Below are 23,528 nucleotides of genomic sequence, written 5' to 3' on the forward strand. Positions count from 1 at the left end.
GTACGAGATAATGTCATTTGAGGAGGGGTCATCGAAGACCGGAAGTCGATATCTCTTACCGCTTAAGCTCCAGAACAGTGAGAAGTTGGAAAAAAAAGTCGATTATATAACTGCTCTCTCTTTGAGTTCGAGCAGTAATAAGAATAATAATAATAATAGTGGCTATATGAAATATTTCTAATATTATTGGAAATATCTTTACAAAATAAAATTTTTTTTTAGTAAATTCAGGGACTTTAAAAATTTTAACAAAAAATAATTACCACAAACGAAGCCGAATAAAGTAAAGCTTCTGCATGTTATTTATTCAGTTTTATAACATTTTTTTTACAATACAATTTATGACAAAATTAAAAAAAAAAGTATTACTTTCATCCAATATAATATTATTCATAAAATTGAATATTAATTTTTTATATGTCTAAAAAATACAAAATTAACTAATCCCCAAATCTTGCCACGAAAAATGAATAAAGAATATTTTTTTGGACAAAATATTTTCATTGTGAGATGGGTAGTGGTAAGTTCAGTAATATAAAACAAAAAACATTTTAATCAGTAAAAAGATCATATTGTTTAGCAAGAGATTTACAGCAATTAATTTTGAAAATAGATCAGATAATATCAAAAAATATTTTTATATCATGCTACAACCGAAATTTGAATTATTGAATTTTTTGTATTAAAAGACAACTACAGAAAAACGATATTTTACGTTTTTAAACCCAAATCTTTACTTTTTAAAGACAGAAAAAGACAGTTTTGAACACTATGATATTCTATAATACCAAAAAACGCACAATAAACTTCTTTCTAGGGTGCCAAACACTCACAGAGTCATCAAATGAGAGGGATGTTGAAGAAACAAAAAAAAGTAAAAGATTTTTTAAGCAAATGGCTCACATTCTTTTCATCCACTGGAAAACAATCTAAAATTAAAATTTCATATTATCTCCATCTATGGCATATTTTATGCTCTCTGTGTTGGCTCTTCATGTTGTGTGGGGCAATGTACTTAAATATTTTGCAATATTAAACATTTTTCTTGCAACGAAGAGTTTTGTTGAGTGCGCGCCGGGGTAAGGAAAAAAAACCGAGATGGAGACGAAAAGCTCAATATAGACAAAACAATGTAATATTCCTGGAAATTCTTCTCATTCTGCCACTTTTCATGGCTGAAGATGAAGACGAAAAAAAATAAAGAAAGCCCCCAACACTAAAAGCTTTCCCCATACTCCCCGTAGAATACATCCCTCCTATGATGCCCCCTCTCTCTCTCTGTCTTTCTAATGAAATTCCACTTAATGGCCTGAGATGGTGTTCAAAAGCTTCGACAGTATTTTACTGACTTTCTTGCGGTACTTTGTCTTTGCAGGGGGCGTCATCGAGTTTGGTGGTAAAGTTTGCCGATACTGAGAAGGAACGACAACTGAGACGTATGCAGCAAATGGCCGGTCACATGAATTTGCTAAATCCTTTTGTTTTCAATCAATTTGGAGCGTATGGTGCTTATGCACAGGTAAGTTGACGTAATCATTGAGACAGTATGCCCAAGTAATCATCTTGATGACATTTTTTTTTTGTTTGCAAACCATCTGAGCAGCAGCAACAGGCGGCCCTGATGGCTGCAGCGACTGCTCAAGGAACGTACATAAATCCCATGGCTGCGCTTGCAACACAAATACCTCATGCACTCAATGGTAAAGTGGCGGGTGATGGTCAGCTGAAAGGACAATACGTAATGCCGCATTGTTTGCCCGCAGGCTCAGGACAACCAGTGAATGGAACAATTCCGTCGCTGCCATCTCCCACGATGCCAACATTCAATATGGCAGCCCAGACTCCCAATGGCCAGCCAGGCGGCACTGAAGCCGTCTACACCAACGGAATACCTCAAACGTATCCAGGCCGTAAGTTCCAGAAGCTGACCTGGATCATTTTGGTTTTAAGACAATCAGGGACATTAGACTTCAAGAGTTTAGGAAATAATCTACGTTGCCACTACCAGTGGTCTCTGCTTCGATAGGATAAAGTTTAATTATTGGCATCCAACGAATCAAGTAATAAGAACGCCTGCACTGTGATGCAAGTGACGCAGGTTCAAATTAACTTCAGGTTACCAAAAATTTTTGACGATCATCCGAGTAACATTCAGTGATCTTCACAAAATTTAACTCCACAGAGCTTCAGATTGGTATAAAGAGCCCACGTATAAAGTGAATTAATAATGCATAATAACTAAGCAACTACTACTAAAACAATTAACTATGTACAGCTTCTAATTATAATACGTGTCACTAACTTAAACAAATTAGTAAGGCTATTGACCGTTTCGTTCAAATTCAGGAAGTATGTAAGAATTTCAAGTATTACACCCACTTAAGACGACATCTGGACGTTGGAATTATCATTTTCACATAAATAATCTCTTTAACCGGTAATACCGTAAACGTATTACAGTAGGGGGAAGTGTGGCTACATTGATATACGATACTTTGTTCCTAGTCCCTGACGAGTGGCCTTCAAAGTTGAAGCCAATTTCCTACTTTCACATACAAATGCGTATGGGAATTTTTCTGCACTCGTGATCGTTATGCTAAATATTTAAAAAGTAAGAAGTTTTCCCGTATTATAAGATACCTTTCCGTATGGAGGGATAAATATACTAAATTTTTGTTTAAATAAATGTTTTCCTTGGAGCACTGTGAGCTGAGTCCGAGAACAATTTAGGAATTGGCTTCAAATAGCTCCATATAAAAAGACCAACTTGCCAGGCACTTGCTTTTTTCATAATTCTAAAGACCGCTATAATTTAATTCAATCCCACAACAGTTTCGTAAAGTTAAGTTACATATGCGAAAAAATATTTATTTCGCTTATCCCTAATAGGGTCACGGTCAAAAAGATGTTCGAAGTGGATCTCAAGACGACCCAAGGAAAGATCTGAATTTGTTTCAGCCACCTTGTGCCGGGTCTTCCCCGAAGTCACTTCTTCTTTAGAATAACTCGCATGGTTTTTTTTTCAATCTGATGTCATTGTTTTTTCAACCGGAATACTATGAAACAGGGTGTAAGACTGAGGTCACAGTCATCCTTGCTCGGGGAATACGGGTTTTGGGATGGTCTGAGCTTTAGTATTCAATAAGAACTTCTCGTAGACGCAAGAATGCCGATACGTGCCTGTAGCTACTTCTAAAGAATCTGTAACCGACTTTAGGACCGATTATAGCCTTTCCCTATCCGCCACCAGGAAGACGCCCGATGGTTACCCGAACCGCACGAAACTATTTACCAAGCATATGAAAATGGTAAATTAGATTGTCTAAAATCTAACTTAATAACACAAATTCTGGAACGGTTATCTCATGTTACCTTGACAATCAAGATTTTAAAAATTAAAAGGCTCTTGATAAAAACAAATTCGATCCTGACAATTTATTCGTTTTCGAATTATAAACTGAGAATTGATGAAGCTAAGTAAAACTGTGCATTACTATTGAATTATAATATTTCAAAATATAAAAATCAAATTTCTTAAACTTTGTACATAAAACTTTAGTACAATCCCCTATGTCCCTCCTTAAACTCGGTATTTTAATGTTCGAGTTACAAAAATTACTAATAATACATTTTTAAAAGTTTAACATGAAACTTTAATAAAAAATGTAATAAAAATAAAATAGAATAGGATTATAAAAGCCACAGATTTAAAATAAATATCCTTATTTTAGAGCCGTTTATGTAGTTACAATAAAAACTATACGTCAAGGACCTTCAACTACGAAATCTTTTCAATTCAAATTGCTGAATTAAACCGTTTTTATTTTTTTTTTTTTCTTAAGATGCCCTTCACTTATCAATTCCAACGCAAGGACTACCAAATGGAGATGCGGCTCTTCAGCATGCTGCGTATCCTGGAATGCAACCGTATCCAGGTGTTGGTGAGTAATCCTTTTCACTCTTCACCCCTATCATTCGTCCATCCGCTACCTTTATGCTCTCATATACCATCGCATCCCCTAATGTGCAAATTATCTCTCTCACTTTTTTCATTGTCAGTTTTCTTGACAAAGTATTGTGGCCAAATGAATGTATTTTACATATCTTGATTGTTTTTTTATTTTAAATTAAAAAAAAAATCAATGTTTTGATCCACGTGAAAAATGACGATGAGAATTGCGGGAAGAAGCCGTTAAGAATCACATTGAGCATTCCCGATATTTTAATATTAGGTGTTGTAATAATTTAAATAATAAATGTATCTTATTTATCCTTTTTATTGTTTTTTTTTTCTCTGAATATAATGTGAATTTTATATAAGTATCACTTTTCACTGTATTACATTAAACCTATTTTACGTTTTAACTCATTGTCTTTTATTTTTGTTATCTGAATATAAATATATATATTATAGATGTAGCTACTTTAAATATCTTTATATATATATCAATGTTGTGTGACACTTTAATTATTAAGTAATACACATGAAAAAGTGGGGTCATTGTCATCACTTTTGTGTTAAATATCCTTGTCTCTTAATATGTTGTTGTTTTTTTTTTTAATTTTATGTTACTTTCCTTTATTTTTTTTTTGTTGTTCATCTTTAAATGTTGGTACAAAATATGCCCAGAAATATATTTTCAGGCATCAGGCAAATTTTTTTTGCACCCACAATGGTGAACGCAGGGATTTTGTCATTGAATGGGAATTTAAATCCGTAAAACCACTGATTGACATAAAATTGCAAATAATTCCACGAGGGACAATTTAATGCGCACAAATTCCATGACACATGTTTTAATGAGGTGTTTTTGGGGTACTGGGTGCAGGGATATGGTCACAAATGGAGACTTTTGGATATTACACTGAAAATTGATGATAAAATTGCAGAATTGGATTTATATTGCACTTGCAGTTGGTGCAATACAAAGTCCGGGATAGTTCATTAAATTAAGTATTAAGTTTGCAAAATGTTTTTTAGAACATTTTTTGAATAACGTGATTTTAATGCAGGACTTTGAAATTGATTGTATATTAATCAATTTGATGAAGAAAGTTATATCGTCCTTCTCATGAGATAATTATAAGAGTTATTAGAAAAGTTCGAGATTAACCGGAAAATTCTTAAGTATTTTTCAAGATTTATTTAAATCAATTGAGAGATAGTACCAAATTTGGAAATAAGGAAAATGCAATCTTTTAAAAATAAAATCATTAAAAAATAAGGTAAATAAGAACATTAATGTGAAAATATAAAAAAAATAGCATAATACATCCAATTTTAAAATTAGTTATGAGTTACGAATAATTAGTACAACTACTTAATAAATACAATTTATGAATTATCACAATTATTCAAATAAATTTAATTTGTATAAATAATTTTTGACTTTGATGTGCGTGCAGCCTACATATATTATTTTATATCATTGTTTTTAGACTTATCAAAGCGGAAAAGACAGCTGAATCCAAAAATCAGATTTTTCCTTTAGACATTCTAAAAGGCTGATAATCGAAAAAAAAATTCTGAAAATACCGTTACGTTTTTTTAACAAAAATTTTAAAATTTGCAAAATTTAAATAAATAATTTATTGGGTGATTGAATGTTAATAATCACTGAAAATTGTTAAATAAAAAAACACTTTTTTAAATACTCAACTTTGAAACTGATATACAGATTATAAATAATCAAAACTAAAAAAAATAAAAGATTCATAATGAATTTTGGAGTTGATATGTTTATTGAATAAGTTATACTCATTTTTGTAAAGTAATGGGTTTTTACTGACTAAACTTCAATTTTTTGCTGATAACTTTTTTTTAAATTGTTGTCGATTAACCTGAAAGCCTTTAAAAGTCAAAGGCAATGTATATTTCTTATTTTTTCTACTGTTTTCTATTTCTTCCTTTCGGAAGTGCGAAAAATCATTCACTTTAAATTTAAATTAATTCAATTTGCATTCAAAACCTGTCTGATAAGTTTACTTCTAAACCTATTCATGTATTGGATTCAGATCTTCCGGTGTTCGTTAGGGGCAGCTTCTTTTCCTCAATTAAAAACTCAATTTTTTCTCCAAAGCTTTCGACCTTTGATATGGGTCTTCCTTAGTGGGTCAATTTAGGAAGACCCATACCAAGGGTCAAAAGCTTTGGAGAAAAAATTGAGTTTTTAATTGAGGAAAAGAAGCTGCCCTAGACGAACACCGGATCTGAATCCAATATAATTCGTCAGATACCCCACCTCTAGACTATTTATGTATACACACACATGTACACTGTTAAACAGAGCCGGTACTCCACTTATTTAATTGCTTAACCCATATTTACAAAAACACAGCTTAATCATCTTAACTTAACTTTTTGGAATAAAAGAATTTTATAAAATTGAAAAAAACTCTTGGCTTCTTAACCCATTCAGTCAATGTACCAGAAAAACTTGAGATAGAATGTTCATATTTAAGGATTAGTTTCCTACAGATTAATAGATGAATTTTTTGAAAAGAAAAAAAACTATGGGGCGCGGGGGGCGCCAGTCAAACGCACGTCTTAACGGTCGCTGAATTAAAAATCTGTGCATTAATTCATTACAAACTCTATTGATTTAGATAGAGTAACTATCCATGAAAACAAATTGGCAAGTAGAATTCAAATCAGAAAAGAGGAAAGGGGCCAATTTTAACAAATTCGGCGGGATTTAAAATTTTTCGTTCGCCATTTTGAGCAAAAATTTTGGATGACTTTCCGCAAAGCAAAAAAAGAACATCAAATGTACTGCCATCTCTGTTGGGCTATATTTTCCAAGTAATTGAAGGACTAAAGTTACTAAAAATCCATTTCCGACAGAAATTCGAATATAAGTTGCCCAAGAATAAATCATATAAAATCACTCAATTTGCGTATGATATATAATAACATGGTAAGGAATGGGTTAAATCTATATTTTTTGGCACCTTATTATATCTTGGATACTTTAGAATGGTTTTTCAAGATGGTAAATTTAATCATCCCTAGAGAACGCATTGTCTTCTTAACCGATTGGGACAAGTTTTAACTCATTTGAAAGGTATTTGTTTTTCGGACAATTCTGAACCAAAACCAACCGGAAATTAAACCTAAATCAACATTAAGGAAAATTAAGCTTCGCCATTTTGAGCAAAAATTTTGCATAATCTTTCGCGAAGTAAGAAAACAATAACAAAATGGAATTTCATCTCTGTCGGACTATTTTTCCCAAGTATTTGAAGAACTAAAGTTACTAAAAATCCATTCCCGACAGTAATTGCGATAAAAATTGCCCAGGAATAAATCAAAATCACTCAATTTGCGTATGACGTATAATACCATGGTAAGGAATGGGTTAAAAAGTATTCCATATTCCTAGCCCTATATTCTGTACACTTCTTCCTCTCGTGAACATCACAAGAAATTCAATTTAGGTTTGAGTGCAAAATTAGTGTAACATACGCAACACTAAGAGAAGAAACGGAAATTTTGATCTCCAAGGTGTACTGGAAACATTAACTAGAACTCAGAATATTTTCATAACCGTAACCAGACTATTTTTGACTACGGTTGCTGTTTGTGTATTATGAAGGCAATTTTGTTCTCTTTGTCAAATGTAGCAAAGAGTGTCTGGGATAAAGGCGAAATGGTGTATTGTATAAGATAAATTATTGGCCTTGGCTAAATTTTTGCTTATAAACAGAAAATCGCAGAGTTCATTAGAATTCTGCATAACTTGTTTTATCTAGTTAAACTCATGAATTTATCCTTTTGATTCGAAATTAGATTATTTTTATTTAGTTTTTAGTGACAAAATTTCAAAAACTTCGAAAAGTCGTATTGATTGTTCAAAAAATTATACTGAAAGATAATACCATAAGGCCTGTGATTTTATAAGTACGATGATAATCCCTGAACTAAATAGGTTTTAATTCAGTATTCACCTCTTCTCCGTCTCTTCAGTGTCCCTTCACAGTTGGGTGTGTCGCCTCAAGACACTATGACGACGTTTTGTCGTGAATTTTGACGCCTGCCTGGCGCGCACACATGCTCTATTTCCTCTCTATCTATTTTCACACTTAATAGAGAAACACATTACAATTATCATAAGAATTTTCCACTTTCCACCACTTGTTCATCCTATTAAATATTATTTTATGTGCACACCACTTTCCACAGATCCTTCGTCTATTTTTTTCTATGCTGTTCTTAGTCTCAATGGGGGTATGGGAGGTTATATGGTGAGAAAAAAAAGAAGAGGAAAAGCTTCCATTTTCTCATTAATTTTTGACCCATTTGTCAGGATACTTAGGAAGAAGGATGAGGATGAGGTGGGATGGGGTGGGGTGAAAGTATCGTTCCGGCACAATGTTGAATAATAAATTTAATGTAATAAAATATCTGGGGTTGGGCATTTTGGTGAAGGCACAAAGAAAAATCCATATACAATTATGAGACACACACAGAGACACATTAAATATATCACTGACACAATTCGTAAATATTGTAATACGAAAACACATTAAAAACACATCAAATTGTAACATATTGGAAGGTATGGGTGGGTTGCATATCATTTTTCGGTTTTCTAGCCTCCCAGCCAAAAAAAAAAAAAGTGAAACAGGGAGACCCATCTTCCCATACTCCACGATAGGACAAAAATAAAACTTTTCACATGAATGACAAAATAATTGGAAAATTTTAATACATTATGTATATAGCATACTGGTTCCACCGGCAACTCTTTCATGTCTTTCTCACTCAACAATGCCTAGGAGTACCGCCATAAAAAATCAGCCTACGTTTGTCGATGATTTCCAAACGGACACTTTACCACCGCTACCCTCCCTCAGCAATCACATAAAATCACCCTATTGGCGGCTTTAAAAAATTATATTTCAAATATTTATTTGATTTATTTCCTTCTCCATCATCGAAGTCTCTCTCGTCTGAATTTTTGAAAGCCATAAAAGCTTCCATCCAACAGTCCCATTGAATTACACATAATAATTTTCCATTTATTTTTATCCGTCTCTTTGGGTGTATTATTAAATTTTTCAAACGCCACCCCTCCCCTTCTATCAACTACCATAGCAAAAAGTCATCAATAGGCTGCAGGAGGAAATTGGAATAAAATAAATGAACAGTGAATGAATGAAATTGCAGTAAAATTAATGTCGGTCTCGAGATGGAGGCGCCTGGTAAAAGCTCTACCCGAGATTCAAACGTTATGCTGCATTCACAATTGACTAGAACAATGTGTGATTTATCTTTCAGAAAATTTTAAAATATTTTTAAATAGTTTGAAGTCACTTAGGCAAAATATATTTAATAAAAAAAATATGTAGTTGGAAAAGTATGGAACAATTTCTACTTTACAAACTGTTTTACAAAAGATGATACACAGAACTAAAGTATTAATATAAATATTTATAATTTAATACAAATAGTGAGAATGATTCCAAAGTTTCTTTGATCTGTGATGAAGGCAATGATTTTAACTGAATGGTAAAATATCTGAAAATACCCAATAAAAGAAAATTTGGGCCTAAAATTGAACAATTTGCCAGAATGAAATATGAACTTTAATTTGAAATTTGGAATACCAAAATGGATTTAAATTACCATATTAATGATTTTTAATTTAAAGTACAAAAATATAATTGAGCAGGGATTTTAATAATAGGTCATTCAATAATGAGTTCGCAGGCATTCACATGATTTTCAACGATTTTTTTCAATTAAGTTACGGTTTATGTAATTATATCAGAATATATATTCCAAATTTTATTTGATAATTTACTCTTATTTTCTTTATCGAAAATAATTTTATTATGCTTTTTTCTATAAAGTGAAATGGGTTAACATTTAACAAATATAAAACGATAGGGGAATGTAGGCATGGTTCGCACAGAGTGTACCTTTAAACGATGTGAATTTATTCTTTGTTTGCAAAGAGCTGACTTACCATTTCTCATCTCGTCTCATGAACTTAATAATTATCTATCTTATGGCTAAGAAATAACGAACTAGCTCTTTGTCAACAAAGAGAAAATTTGCGTTGTTTGAAGGTTCACTCTGTGCGAACCATGCCAACATTCCCCTATAAAAAAAATCACAATAAAAATCGTGAGAAAAAGTTCATTCTAGACAACGCTTTATACTCACTTTAGTAACTTAAGGGGTTACATGGTCAAAAAATAAGCATTTTTCTGATAATAATTTATTGTGTAGAAAATATTTTAAAAATTCCAACTTTTGGGATATGAAAGAGTAAATTTAGAAAAAAAAAATTTTAAAAAAATTGAAAAATTTTGAAAATTCGACCGTTGCTAGCTGATTTTTGGAACCATTCCTCAAAAAACAGACCTTGCGGTAGGCAAAATTTCTCCCAGTAGGTTCATCTGAAATCAAAAAAAAAAACCGAATATACTGTGTTAGAGGATTGGTTGGACCCGTGGATGAACGAAGGATTTTTGAAAAAAAAAAAAAACAAAATTTGGATTTTTGGCAAAAGTTTAAAAAAAAAAGTATTGATTTTACCCTATTTTTCAACACATTTTGTATTATAAAAAGGCATTGAATAAATGAGCAGTAAAAAGTTAAAATTGATCAGTAACAAAAAACTTTGAAACAGTGATATTTTCGTCCAAATCTTGGCAAAGGGAAAATAAAGGGCTTTACACTTTATATGGAACTATTTTAAATGTTAAATATATAAATTAGGTCCATTTTTGTAAAGATTTAAGGTTTTTACTGATCATAATTAGATATTTTACTGCTCATTTTTAATTTTTTACTGCCCATTTAGAACTTTTTACTGATCGTTTGTTTTTTGCCTTATAAAAATGGTTCTGATTAAAGGGAGTGCAAATCCTTCGTTCAAACACTAGATAATACTTCTCAAAACAAGTAAGGAAAATTTCAGAAAGATCGATTCAGTAGACTCTGAGTAATCTTGACTACAGCATTGTAAAACGGTGTTTTGAGAAAAACGCGTTTAAAGTTTTACAACAATATGCGCGCGCGGACGGAATGCATAACAAAAACGGCTCTACCCCCGAGAGTTTTACTCCGATTGACCTGAAATTTTCAGAAAATATTTTTCAAATGTTATAACCATAAAATAAAAAATAAAAAAAAAATTTAACCTAATAGACCCATATAACCCCTTAAGGGGTTACGTAGGTCAAAAGAATAGGCAACACAATATTTATCTTTAATTTCTTCTTCTTTTTCAATATAATAAATTTTTATTTTTATTTAAATTTTGTAAGCATAAAAAAGTACAGCATTTAAACTATATTTTCTGAAATTTTCATTTAAAAATCTTCAAAATTCAGCCAAATTGGGACCAGATTTTCGAAAATCTTTTTGGAAATACATACTTTACCGTTGGCAAGACTTCTCAGAGATTCTTTATCTGACCTCAAAAAACTTAATATTTCCTTTTAGCTGATGAGTTAAACTCGTGCTTGAATGGTACTTTTTTTTTTTTTTTTGAAAATGAAATTTGGATTTTAGGCAGAATTTTATACAAAGAAAAACCATTTTCGGGGTGTTTTACACCGTACGTTTTGTCTTGCAGAATAAGTTGTTATCAAAATAAAGGAAAATCTATCGTTCAAGTACGAGATTAGCCCATCAGGTAAAAGGAAATATTTAGTAAGATAAAGACACTCAGAGAAAACTTGTTCACAAAAAAGTACATTTTCTTTTTTCTTCAAAAATAACCGTCCCTTAAAATCAGATCCTAATAGCTATATTTTTAAAATTTTGAAATGAAAACTTCAAAATATATACTTAAAATGTTGTGCATTTATATGCTTAAGAGATCGAATTAATTTTTTTTTATTTTGTGGAAAAAAGATGTAAAGAAAATATACTGTTTTTTAGTCTGTGAGACCCTTTAACCATCATTAGCAAATCATTAAATGATATAATAAAATTTATTTATAAGTAAAAAGATATAATATGTATTTTGTCGTAACTTACCTAATTAATTTCTCGAATATAATAATTATATAAGCAAATGTTAGATCTTTTAAAGATCTAAAACTGAACTGAATATTAAAAAGATCATTTTACTTCTTGAGAAATTATTTATTTTTGATATGAAAATATATTATTTAAATTTAAAAGAATAAAATTTTCAAGATTACTTATGGGAGTATAATTTTTGGGCTTGAAAGATTTTGAAAAATTCAATAAAAATATATTCACAATTTAAAAATTTTCGAACTTTCAAAAAATTAGAAAGGTATAACTCGTATAACTTATCGATTTTGTTTCCTTCTATTATTAAATTTTTCTTTTAATAAAACATTAAAGAAAAACTTAATTATGACCTCCGAGGTGAAAAAACTTGTTACGTTTTCTCGTTGAATATTCTGAATTACTTTAAATTATTTATTATATAAACAGGATAGTGCCCCATGAGCCTCTTTGAAATTATACCTCACATGTTCTCAGAATTAGATCTTAAAGCAACATTTCCAGAACTTCCCCCTAATATTACGCTAAGAACAATATTCAGTTATTTTGTAAATATATTTCCTAACACAATTAAAACCGAATTATTTAATTTAAATAAAAACAAAAAAAGTTATTAAAGTGACTATTACTAAATTTCTAAAGTTTTGGTATCATATTTCCATAATTTTTTTATATCAATTTTTAAAAAAAAAATGCACACGAAGTAACGAATTGACAACTAGCACTGTAAATACTTTTGTATGGGAAAATTTATGGAAACTCTTGCGAAAACTTTGATAAACATGTTTAAAAATGCACGTGAAACAATTCTGCAACTTCAAGTATCTCTATGAATTTTCCCACCAAGAGTTTTCAATCTTTGATATTCAATATTAATGAACTAAAGATAATTTTACTTAATTTCTTATATAAAGTATTCTTTTATATCAGTCCCGATACATTGGTATCTAATGTCTAGTTTGTGGTTCAACTTTTAATGATATGCCATCATCTTTCTGAGTAATGTATCGTGGGAAAAGGCACATACAACGTCCCCACAAAAAGGAATCGATAGACGAAGTTGGGGTGAAATTTTCTGGGGCACGTTGAATTTTACATATAGAGTTCATGCACCTCCTTTTGACAATCTCACACTATTTAGGAGCATTTTGCATAAAAATATCCACTGCAGGAATTCCAGAATAGCTTTTAGAAAAAATATAAAAAGAATGGTTCCGATTCATCATACGATTTTAACTCAAAGAAAATATGGATAAAAAAGTTATGGCAAAGCATCCCAGCCTTTGCGAAGTGCTCGAACTAGTGACTTAGATACTAAACCTCCAAAAGTACTTTCGCATCATCAATTGTTAACCCGTTGTCAACCGATTTAAATCGATTCATAAATCGTTCAAAAGATCCTCAGAATAGTTCTAAGAGTGATAGAATTGGTTTTTTGGTGAAAATTACTTATTGTTATTTACCTTACTTACATAACCGGTTTAGAACCGTTTTGAACCGATTTATAAATCACTCGAGACAGTGCCCAAAATACACCTCAGGAGCAATATAATTGATTTTTTAATAAATTCATCACCGTTCTGAACCGATAGGAACGAGAAGACCTTTCCAACAAGCTCAAACATAACCGCATTTGCTTGTTAAATGTGCTCTCCAGAGCATTTTTAACTTTTGACCTTGAAAAACCGTTATTACACTGAGAAAAAAAAGAGGCTGCGATTAATTTTTTTTTCCTCATAACTTTAACACTTCTTAGGCGTAAAATATATCAACATTTTTCAATGTTAATTTTACACATTTTTAAGGATAAAATTAACATGAAAAAGGATAATTTTAACCCATAATACACCTAAAGAGGGTAATATTTACACCGATTTCGGATTAATTCTGCAGGGTAAAATGAACTTTTCCGGAATGCTGCTTTGACTTTTTCGGATTTCTCTTTGTGTAGGAATGATTCGACGGTATTTTCACACATGGTCGAATGTCCGCCTAAGTAATCTCTAAAGGCCTCTACACACTAGAAGCAATTTCTATTAAAAAATGCCTGTAAGCAGAAACGTCAGAATGTTTTGTTTTTAAAGTCAATTTTTGACGAAAATTGCTTCTAGTGTGTAGACACCATAAAACTCATCCAAAAATGAAAAAGTCGCACGACGCGTTTTTGAGCAATCCTAAAAAACATTGTTTTGGAGGGAAAGGGGTGAGGGGGGAAATGAGAAATATAGTGACGATAATTCAGTCGATTTATGGGGGTCCCCCTTAGGGCCCAAGACGCTATCTCTAACCGTAGACGTCTAAAACGCGAAGATTTATTCAGAAAATTCATAAGTTCATAAGTAATGACTTCACCCTTAACAATTTTTATGATATTATTTTGAAATTCAGCGTCATAAGTTTGCCTCAATTACAGTTTTATAATTTTTACTCTAGGAAAATTTAAGTTTCCTCAAAGTGCCAAAGAGGGGTACATCGGCTCTTTGCAAAATTGCTAAATTACTCCACTAAATGACGTTATTTAATATTTTATCGAGCGCAAAAGTTTTTCTCGTGGAACAGGGGCGCAAATTATTCCCAATGAAATTGAGTGACAAAAGGGATGGGGGATGAATTAATTTTTAATTGCACCAGGTGCATTATTATTCTATAGCAAATTTGCGGGTGGTGAAATTTATTTATGCAGATGACGGGTGACAATTTATTCACAATTGCACGCCGATGAGTTTTCGTCGGGTTTACCACTCAACCTTTATTTAATTTTTTGCTTCAAAAAAAAAAATAAAAATAACATTATCTTCCATATAATTTTTTTTTGTAAATCCTCTTGTTTTTTTTTGTTTTAAAATTTATTTTATTTTGGAGATAAAAGAGCTTCATGGAAGTGAATATTGAGAAAGAGATTTATGAAAACTTGCTCTTGATGTTGATGTATCTTTGTTTTTGACTGTAAATTATTTACAAACAGCTTACCCCGCCGTTTATGGACAGTTTCCTCAAGCTATTCCACAACCAATGGCCGCTGTGGCATCACAACGAGAAGGTAAGAATCATTAGAAAGTCTGAAACCACACCAAAACATCCTCATTCCCCTGAGAACTTTTTCCACCCATTTCTTCTCCATTTCTTCCCATCATCCACCCCCGTAAAATTCTCCAGATCCCTGAAATTATATCACAATGAGAGAAAAAAAATAGTGGCACAGAGCTTTTAGATGAGGAAGACATTTTGAGAAGCTTTCTAAGGCATATTAAGCATTAAATATATTCCCAGACCAACATTCAAAAAAAAAAAATACACAAGAAAAGAGATATAAGAAAGACCATTTGATGTTAAGTGTTGCCCTTAATCTCTTGTTTTGACTGTGTCTTCAGTTCTTTGTCCACTTATTTTTTTTTCTTTTGTTCATTTGTTCATCCATGATTTTTTTTTAAAATAAATCTCTATATATATTGTGATGTAAGATGTTGTAAACTAACTAATCAATTAACGTGACACGTATGGAAAATAAATTATGAGAGTTCCTTTTTCAATGTTGCATCATTAAATATTTCTCCTCGATATTTTTTTTTACATATACTAGCTGTAATGAGAGGTTATGTGTTCTCAATCATCAGTTTTGTTGTCTTTTTGTTCATCAACTTTTGCGTTTTACTCAAAATGATGTGTTATAAGTGTGGATTTGGTATTGGCCTTATTAATTATTTCAATCTCCCACCCATTTCATTTTCTCAGTCAATTTTCAGGAATACTCAATAAAACTTAAACTAATATTAAAGTCAAAACTTGCAAGATATATCCATAACGTCACTACTTAAAAAAAAAAAAAAACAAATTAGAAATTCTATTTACATTGTAAAAAAAAACCGACAATTATGTATAGTCTTTGCACCACTTTAAAACCGTAATTTTTATTAATTATTTGTTTTACAGGAAGGTTATATTTAATTTTTGGAATAAGCTTAATCCCAAAACTATTTTAAATTACGTCTTCTGCAGGATTTACCGCCAAGTACAATTATATTTTTAAACTTTCAATGTTAAACTTAATGTTAAATACGATAACGCTATATAAAACCGACTTAACGAACGCTCACCACCAATCCATTCACACATTAGAAAAATTTATATCCATATTGAAGAGTTTTTCCTACACAAGTAAAGGGAATTTGCATTAATATGGACATAAATTACTCTAGTGTGTAGAGGCCATTCGTAATAGATTACTACCTAACGAATTAAACCATTAAAACTTTATCTAGCACTTTTTGAAATATTATACTGTATGGTTTTCAGGAGGTCTTATGATATAAGATCATTTAGGCCGCGCCCTACAACTTAAAATATTATAAATGTTATATGGAATTATATTTCAGAACAATTTATAAAATAACCTTATAAAATAAGTACCCTTATTGTACTATCCTGAATCAAAATAATTCCAAGAATCTTGTCTGATGAAACTCTTAAAAGTATTAACAAAAATAGAACAGTTGCGAGAATAATACACAAATATTAGATAGAGCAATATTTTTTGTTAAGGCCCATACTTCCACCGAACCTATAGTTCGGAGTTCGGATGAAAAGTTCTGAGACCGGATATGAAAAACTCGCAGCCAGCCAAAATCCCGAAAGCTAAAATTCCTAACGCCAGAATCCCGAAAAGGCCAAAATCCCTAATGTTCATAATCCTGAAAGGATGATATTATATGGAGGATAATGGTTTTTTGACATGGTTAACACACTTGTCTTGTGTTGCCACTGTGCATTGTTTTGGTGAAAATCTTCAATCTAAGTCTTTTTTCATGATTTTTTGTATCCAATTTATCCAAAAGGATACAATAATATTCCAAATTAATTATTTTACCCTTTTTAAGGTGGTCAATGAACTGAACAAAAGCCTTTAACATCCCAAAAAACTGATGCCAAAACCGTTTCTGCAGATTTTCCATTTTACTTGAACATTCTTCTTCAGTCCATTGCAATTGTTCTTGTTTCAACTTAGGATCATAATAATAGATCCATGTTTCGCCAATAGTAACAAACCGATGGATAAAATCAATTTTGTTCTTCTTAAAACGTTCCAAATAACGCTGAGAAATTTGCTTACGAGCAGACTCTTGTTGCATTGTCAGTGTGTGCGGCACCACTCTTCCAAGAAGCTTTTTCATATGTAATTCTTTATGCAGAATCTATCGTACCCGTTCAGTTGAAATGCCTCTGGTATGAGCAATTTCATGTGTACTCATACTTGGATCTGCAGAAACCGTAAAATGGATTTTCCCAACAATTTCTGGTGTTACCACATTTTTGGTCGTCCACTGCCGTCATCTTCAACGCTCGTCAAATAATTTCGTCAAATATCTTTAAGATTTCTGCAGGAAATATCTACACCTTTGCAGAAAATCTGCCGAGAAATCTGTAGATATTCCTACGAATTTTGTTTGGGCTTGGGACAAAATTCGTCAGAAATTTTTGCAGATTTTCTGATGAATCCTGGTGCATACTCTGACGAATTTCTGTAGATATTTTGCCGATTCTCTGTAGATTTTTTTCTACATTCCAGACTTTCCAGACAGCTGTGTCTGAAAAGATGGAATATTTTTCACTGAAGTTTGCAAAATACAATAGAGTTATTCTTTGTGATATCACAGTTTTTATATAAAATGAAGAATTCTGCGACGCCGTGTTCTAAGTAGAGAATAGTGAAGGGATATCTTTAAACACAGTGTCGACCTAAATTTCGCGTTTTTGTATCATTCGATTGGCGATTTTTAAGAAATTAGTAATTTTGCTCGCATTTTTTTATTTATCTAAAATGTTTAATCGGTAATGCTTGTTAGCAGAGCATACCATTTTCTTTGTAACTTCTACAGTTTCTTGATAAATCAACAATATTTTTGTTGAGACAATGGAGACTATGCAGATTTCCAATGCAGAAATTCTGCCGAGAATTTGCAGATTTTTTAGGCAGAAATTCTGCCGAAAATCTACAGATTTTCTCTGAATGTACTATAGAATATACCGTTACAATTCAAAAAACCTCCGATTAAAATCGGCAGGTAGAGCAATGATTTGACGGGTGCATTTACGACGACGTTGAAACTCAAATGTCCAACGACAAACCGTTGGTTTTGAAGTAGCAGAATCCCTTAGTACCTTTACTATCTTAGAATAAATTTTCGTCGCCTTTAAGCCTTCTTTTACAAAAAAATTAATCACAGCACAATTTCACTCACGATTGTTTATTATGATAAAAGGACTGGCACGTCAACTTCAATTCGCTCGCATAATAAAAAAGAATTGCCAGATGGAAATAAAAGTTAGCATTGATTCAAACCAAGACTAGTACTGCATTAACGAATATAATTTTAAATTCGTTTGTTTATACAGGCCGTCTCACAACTTAACACCTGACCTGTATTTTCGTCTTCACCTAACATTTTTGAAAATGTTATTATGATATGATTTTCAATATGACTTATAGAAAGCTTAGTTAATGGATGAGATTTTTAGACCACGCCTACAATTATGTTTAAAGTTAAGAACTATAGTATTCGTATACTTCTTGACACTCTTTACCTTCCCTGTGAACCGGAAACTTAATTATTCCCAAAGTTTAGAGATATCAAATCATAAAAATCCTATACTGAGTATGTAAAATCTCAGCTTAAAATCGCTCTCCTGTAAAGTTGGCCATTCGCGACTTATTTTTTTTATATTCTGTGCCATCGATTTTAGATCAATCACACCCTGAACTAAATTTTTAGCGAGTTACTAGTCCCTATAGTTTCACTGTAACATCTTTTTAAAGAAATCAAGTTGAGCATTTTTAATAAGTTGTACGATACGACTTCACATAGGGAACGTGGAAAAGCACATATCTTTTAGGCCACGCCCATGCTTAAGTTAGTGGGAGTGACTTATATGCTTGTAGTTCTACGGTATCTTTCTGTTAAACAAAGAATATTCGAAAATAGGCGTGATTTAGAATTATTTGTGGATGAGATTTATTCAAAAGAAAAATTTCTAAGTAGAGGCTTCAAATCTAAATTACAGAGAGTGCCAATTAAAAATTTATTAATTTAAAAAGTTTGGTTTTACAAAGGAGTTTGAAGAAAATTATTTAAAAATGTTGTCATCAAATGAACCAACTTAATTTAAATGTCCAAAAATGAAATACTGGCGATAAAGGATACCTAATCCCTAACATGGTCTTCTTCAAGTTACTTGCACATAAATTAGTAAGAAATTCCAAAAATTAATATTGAACCTGTGCTAACCCTGCAACATAATGATCCTGCATTAAAGAGTATTCCTGAAAAATTAAAGATATTGGATAAACAGGATATTACACCACCAGCCATCTCAAATTTCATATCCTGTGCCCTCGGAATTAACTCACATGGGAGTGACCAATGTATAGTCTCTCTCCAACCACCAATTAAAATTATCTTCTGAATTTAGCTTCTCATTTTCCAAATTCACTCTTGAGTAAGCTTTCTTTGGGGTTGGACGAAGCCGCAAGAAGAAAGTGAAATTGCTGTGAAGTTGGAGAATGGACGGAGAAAAAATATTTTTAAAAAAAAATGAAAGAAATGTTTTACCTCTTGGCGGATTCCTTAAATGTTCTTTAAAGACTATTTAATGTTAACAGGATGCTCCATCTCTGGACCAGAAGGGTGCAATTTATTTATCTACCACCTGCCACAGGAGTTTGGTGATGCTGAACTAATGCAAATGTTCCTTCCGTTTGGCAACGTTATTAGTTCAAAGGTTTTCATCGATCGTGCAACAAATCAGAGTAAATGCTTTGGTAAGTTTTTATTTTTCAACACGCAATTTTCACTATCCAGGATAAGCTTGATTTATTGACCGAAGGAAGGTTTCTTTAGTAAAAAATCTCTAGGCTAAAATATTTTGTTTCAGTAAAAGGTTAACATAATACGGGTATAGGATTGGCTTTAGGGGTCATAAAAATTCTTTCAATCCTTGTCACTTAGGGTTAGCAACAACGCCCTTGAAGTAAAATGAAATCTAATATGGTGGAAAGGAAGATTTCTTCTTGAAAAATGTCAATTTTATTGAAAAGAAATGCCATTTACTGAAAGCACAATGCTATGAAGTCTTGAAAATTCAAAGATAGAAAGCTTCATGCATTGATTGGAACGCAAATGAAAATTGACTTTACCTCTAAAATATACACAACATATTTTCCACGGAAGAAAATTGTCGTATCCATTGACTTTAATGAAGAAACCTTGTAAAGTATTTTTATGACTTTTCACGTATAAATAAAATTGTTTTTTTACGGGGTTGTGTTAGTCCTGATAGGAAGTATCTCAACAATGTTATCTTATCTCATTCGCAGGTTTTGTTTCGTTCGACAATCCGGCAAGTGCTCAAACAGCTATCCAATCAATGAATGGTTTTCAGATTGGAATGAAAAGACTGAAAGTACAGCTAAAGAGACCGAAGGACGCCAGTCGACCTTATTAACAGGAGGTATCCTCCAGTAATGTCAATACTGCTTCAGGTACAATAATTTCCTTCTCATCTGTTCAATCGATTTTCCATCACACTTCAATCCTTCGACACTTTCCCATCCTGCTCATATATCCCCCTTCAAAGACGAACTTCCATCATCATTCCCAAGTCTCTCTAGCAGTCCCATCCCCCAAGTAACTTCCTCCCCTTTCTCATTTTATTTACTTATGTGTGCATTATGTATAGAAGAGGAAAAGAGGATGGCTTATATAAATATAGAGCCCTCTTCTGTGGTGCACAATACTTTATCTTAAACGGAAACTGGATTATATTTTATATTCGTTCCCGTTTCCAACATAAATTCATCGACAGAATTTATCGGAGTTTGGAAATTCTTTTCGTCGTAAAACCATATAACACCCACACCAACTCTCCAATCTATACCCTATCTCTTAAACCAGTGAAAAAAATCCATTGGTGCGTTCTCACCAATAACTAAAATCTAACGAAGAAACAGACACACGATGAAATAAGTTCTCCAACATTCTCCAAGAAGACTTTCCCAACCTACCCCCTTCTACACAAAAAAAAGAATGACTTGGAAAGAGAAAATACAGAATATTGTTCAACTTTGATACTTTAGTGGAAAACTTACTTTTTATCGGTTTGTTGTTGATACGTTGATGTACTGGTATATAATGTGAGAAAGTCTCTCAAAAACCCACGCTATGATATCCCGTTCCCAAAAATAACACCCATTAATTACCAATGATTGAAATTTTTCGATAGATTCAACCTTATTGGAAGGATTTCAGAGGATTTTTTTTCTGTAAACTTGCTAAAAGTTTTATCGAGATTCTTCTAAAAATTGAGAAACATTTCTCCAAGTTGGAATTTTTTAAGGGCTCTATAGATTAGAGTTCTAAAGTCTATAGCTTTTTTTATCGAACTTATTAAAAAAAGCTTTCACATTCAAGAAAATTCATCAAGACCTAGAATAGACTGTCTTATACATATGATAAACCAAAACGAAGAAAGTAATCTATTTTTTCGTATACTGTAAGGCTTATTTGTTTTATAAAATCATGTATTTAAATGATGAATATCACTAATAGTACATAAACTTGTATAATTACACTTTGACTAAGAAAAAAATCTGAAAATTCTATCAAGAAAATACGTTATGATAAAATAAATTCTTGGAAACATATTAAGGGAGCAATTTGTTAGGAAAATCATTTTTGGTCAAATTAGTAAATTTGATAAGTAAATAATTTAAAATGGTTAGTCAAAAATTCAATTTCGGCAAGTAAAAAAATCCATTTTGATCAATAGAATGTGAAGCATAACTTCTTAATTGTCCCTTATGGCGTCTACACATTAGTAGATTTTTTTTAAATGCATTTTTAAAGAAAATTTCCCCTATCCTTGTAGGCAGAAAAGTCAGAATTTTTTAAAAAAGGCATTTTTTAAAAAAAAATTTACTAGTGTGTAGACGCCATTTACCGAATAATATTTCACTGCTTACCTATTTACATTTTTATTTATCATTTTTACAAAAATACTGCCTAATCTGCTGTAGCTTAATTTAAATAGTACACCCTTATATGCGGAATGATGGCATTCGGCTTCTACTGCATTTAAGACCATATGAATTTTTTTTTTTTTTTTTTGAAACAGAAACTTTGATAAACTAGTATTAAATTCAGTAATTTTGGAAAACAATAAGTGCTTGTTATGTATATTAATTATTTTTTATGAGGTACGTTCTTTTAAGAATGGTACAATAAACGGTCCAAAAATGTTTAAATTAATGTTTGAAAATTCGATTGTAAGTTGAATTTTGGGGGTAAAGAATCGCATCGAGCAAACTCTTCTTGGAGGCCGATAATAACAAACTTTGTTCAACGCGATTCTTTACCTCCAAAGTTCAACTCTTCATCGAATTTTCAAGCATTCCGAGTTGTAAGCACACAGAGGTGCACGAATTTCGAAGTCGCCTGTAAAAAATTCCAGCTACTATAAGCTTATCTGGGCTTATCACTGGACATTTTCTATTCTAAATAGTTTAAGTACGGAAGGCCACCCAAAGAAAATAAAGTTCATTAAAATCTATTACACAACATTAGAGCTAGAATCCGATCAATTTCGATTTAGTAACAGTAGAGTCAGAGTATAGCGGGGTGGGGTGGGGACGGATGCGACCTATCGTCAGAAAGATCTCGATCTCAGATACAAAAAATACTAAAATTTTACCGAAATCGTTTGATAAACATCGAAGACATGGTCCAGTCTGGTTATGTTCCTGTATAAGCTCGGGGCAAGGTAGAATGCGACCGAATGTTGATAAGCTCTTGTCCTCAGCTACAATATACTACAATTTAAAGAAAATTGAAAATGGAAGTTCCGAGATATTCGATGTCGAAATTCCGAAAATCGATTAAATTTTGATTAAATTGGATGATAATTATTTGTTCATAATATAATATTTATAGCATTTAACGACAGCTTTCCAAATCTCTAATTTTTTCAAATTCTGATAATTAGAATCGGAGATTCGGTCATTGGAATATTGAATTTTTGACCCCTTCTAGCTCGAGCCAGGGGGATCGGAGGGAATTAAGTTTTTTTTTAATCGAAAGCTTTTAGGCCCAGCTGTAACATTAGAGATCGATCTATGCCATAGGGGCTCAGCTATTGAGAAAACAAAATTTTGTAGTGTTCCAAAATGGCGGAATGGGGGATGGATCTGATATCACGATCTGCTGTCGTCCGCGCGATATTTAACCTTTGCCGAAAACCGCTTTTCGATATTTCTCTCCGTTCTCTCTTCAAGAGTGGTTATATGACGGAGGAGACGAACGAAACGGACGGGACGGACCAGATGGATGTGACGGACGGGAAGGACCAGATGGATGGGACGGACGCGACGTCCAGACAGATGGGACAAACGAACGGCCACAACAATCGGTTTTTAATGTGTATAATAATCGTGATCTATCAGAGTCAGAACGTGTACATGCACATTTTGAGAACGATCTGATGA

At 32.1% G+C, this 23,528-nt stretch overlaps 1 protein-coding gene across 38 annotated transcripts in view; it reads left to right on the top strand.

The window, feature by feature from the left end:
* The window catches only part of LOC129801532 (CUGBP Elav-like family member 4), a 966,051-nt gene that overhangs the window by 927,917 nt on the left and 14,606 nt on the right, over positions 1–23,528 (top strand). For 12 of the 38 annotated variants that reach the window (XM_055846705.1, XM_055846706.1, XM_055846729.1 and 9 more), the window contains 7 exons: positions 1,376–1,519; positions 1,604–1,700; positions 1,764–1,910; positions 3,843–3,941; positions 14,964–15,038; positions 19,635–19,811; positions 20,367–20,531. In XM_055846705.1, coding sequence (XP_055702680.1) covers positions 1,376–1,519; positions 1,604–1,700; positions 1,764–1,910; positions 3,843–3,941; positions 14,964–15,038; positions 19,635–19,811; positions 20,367–20,494 — 867 coding nt within the window. In that variant the 3' untranslated portion in view covers positions 20,495–20,531. Of the gene's footprint in view, positions 1–1,375; positions 1,520–1,603; positions 1,911–3,842; positions 3,942–14,963; positions 15,039–19,634; positions 19,812–20,366; positions 20,532–23,528 lie in introns of all 38 variants that reach the window. The other 26 variants (XM_055846709.1, XM_055846710.1, XM_055846733.1 and 23 more) reach the window with 6 other exon arrangements.

This window comes from Phlebotomus papatasi, chromosome 2 (assembly GCF_024763615.1).
Source record: "Phlebotomus papatasi isolate M1 chromosome 2, Ppap_2.1, whole genome shotgun sequence".
In the NCBI taxonomy this organism is placed as follows: domain Eukaryota; kingdom Metazoa; phylum Arthropoda; class Insecta; order Diptera; family Psychodidae; genus Phlebotomus; species Phlebotomus papatasi.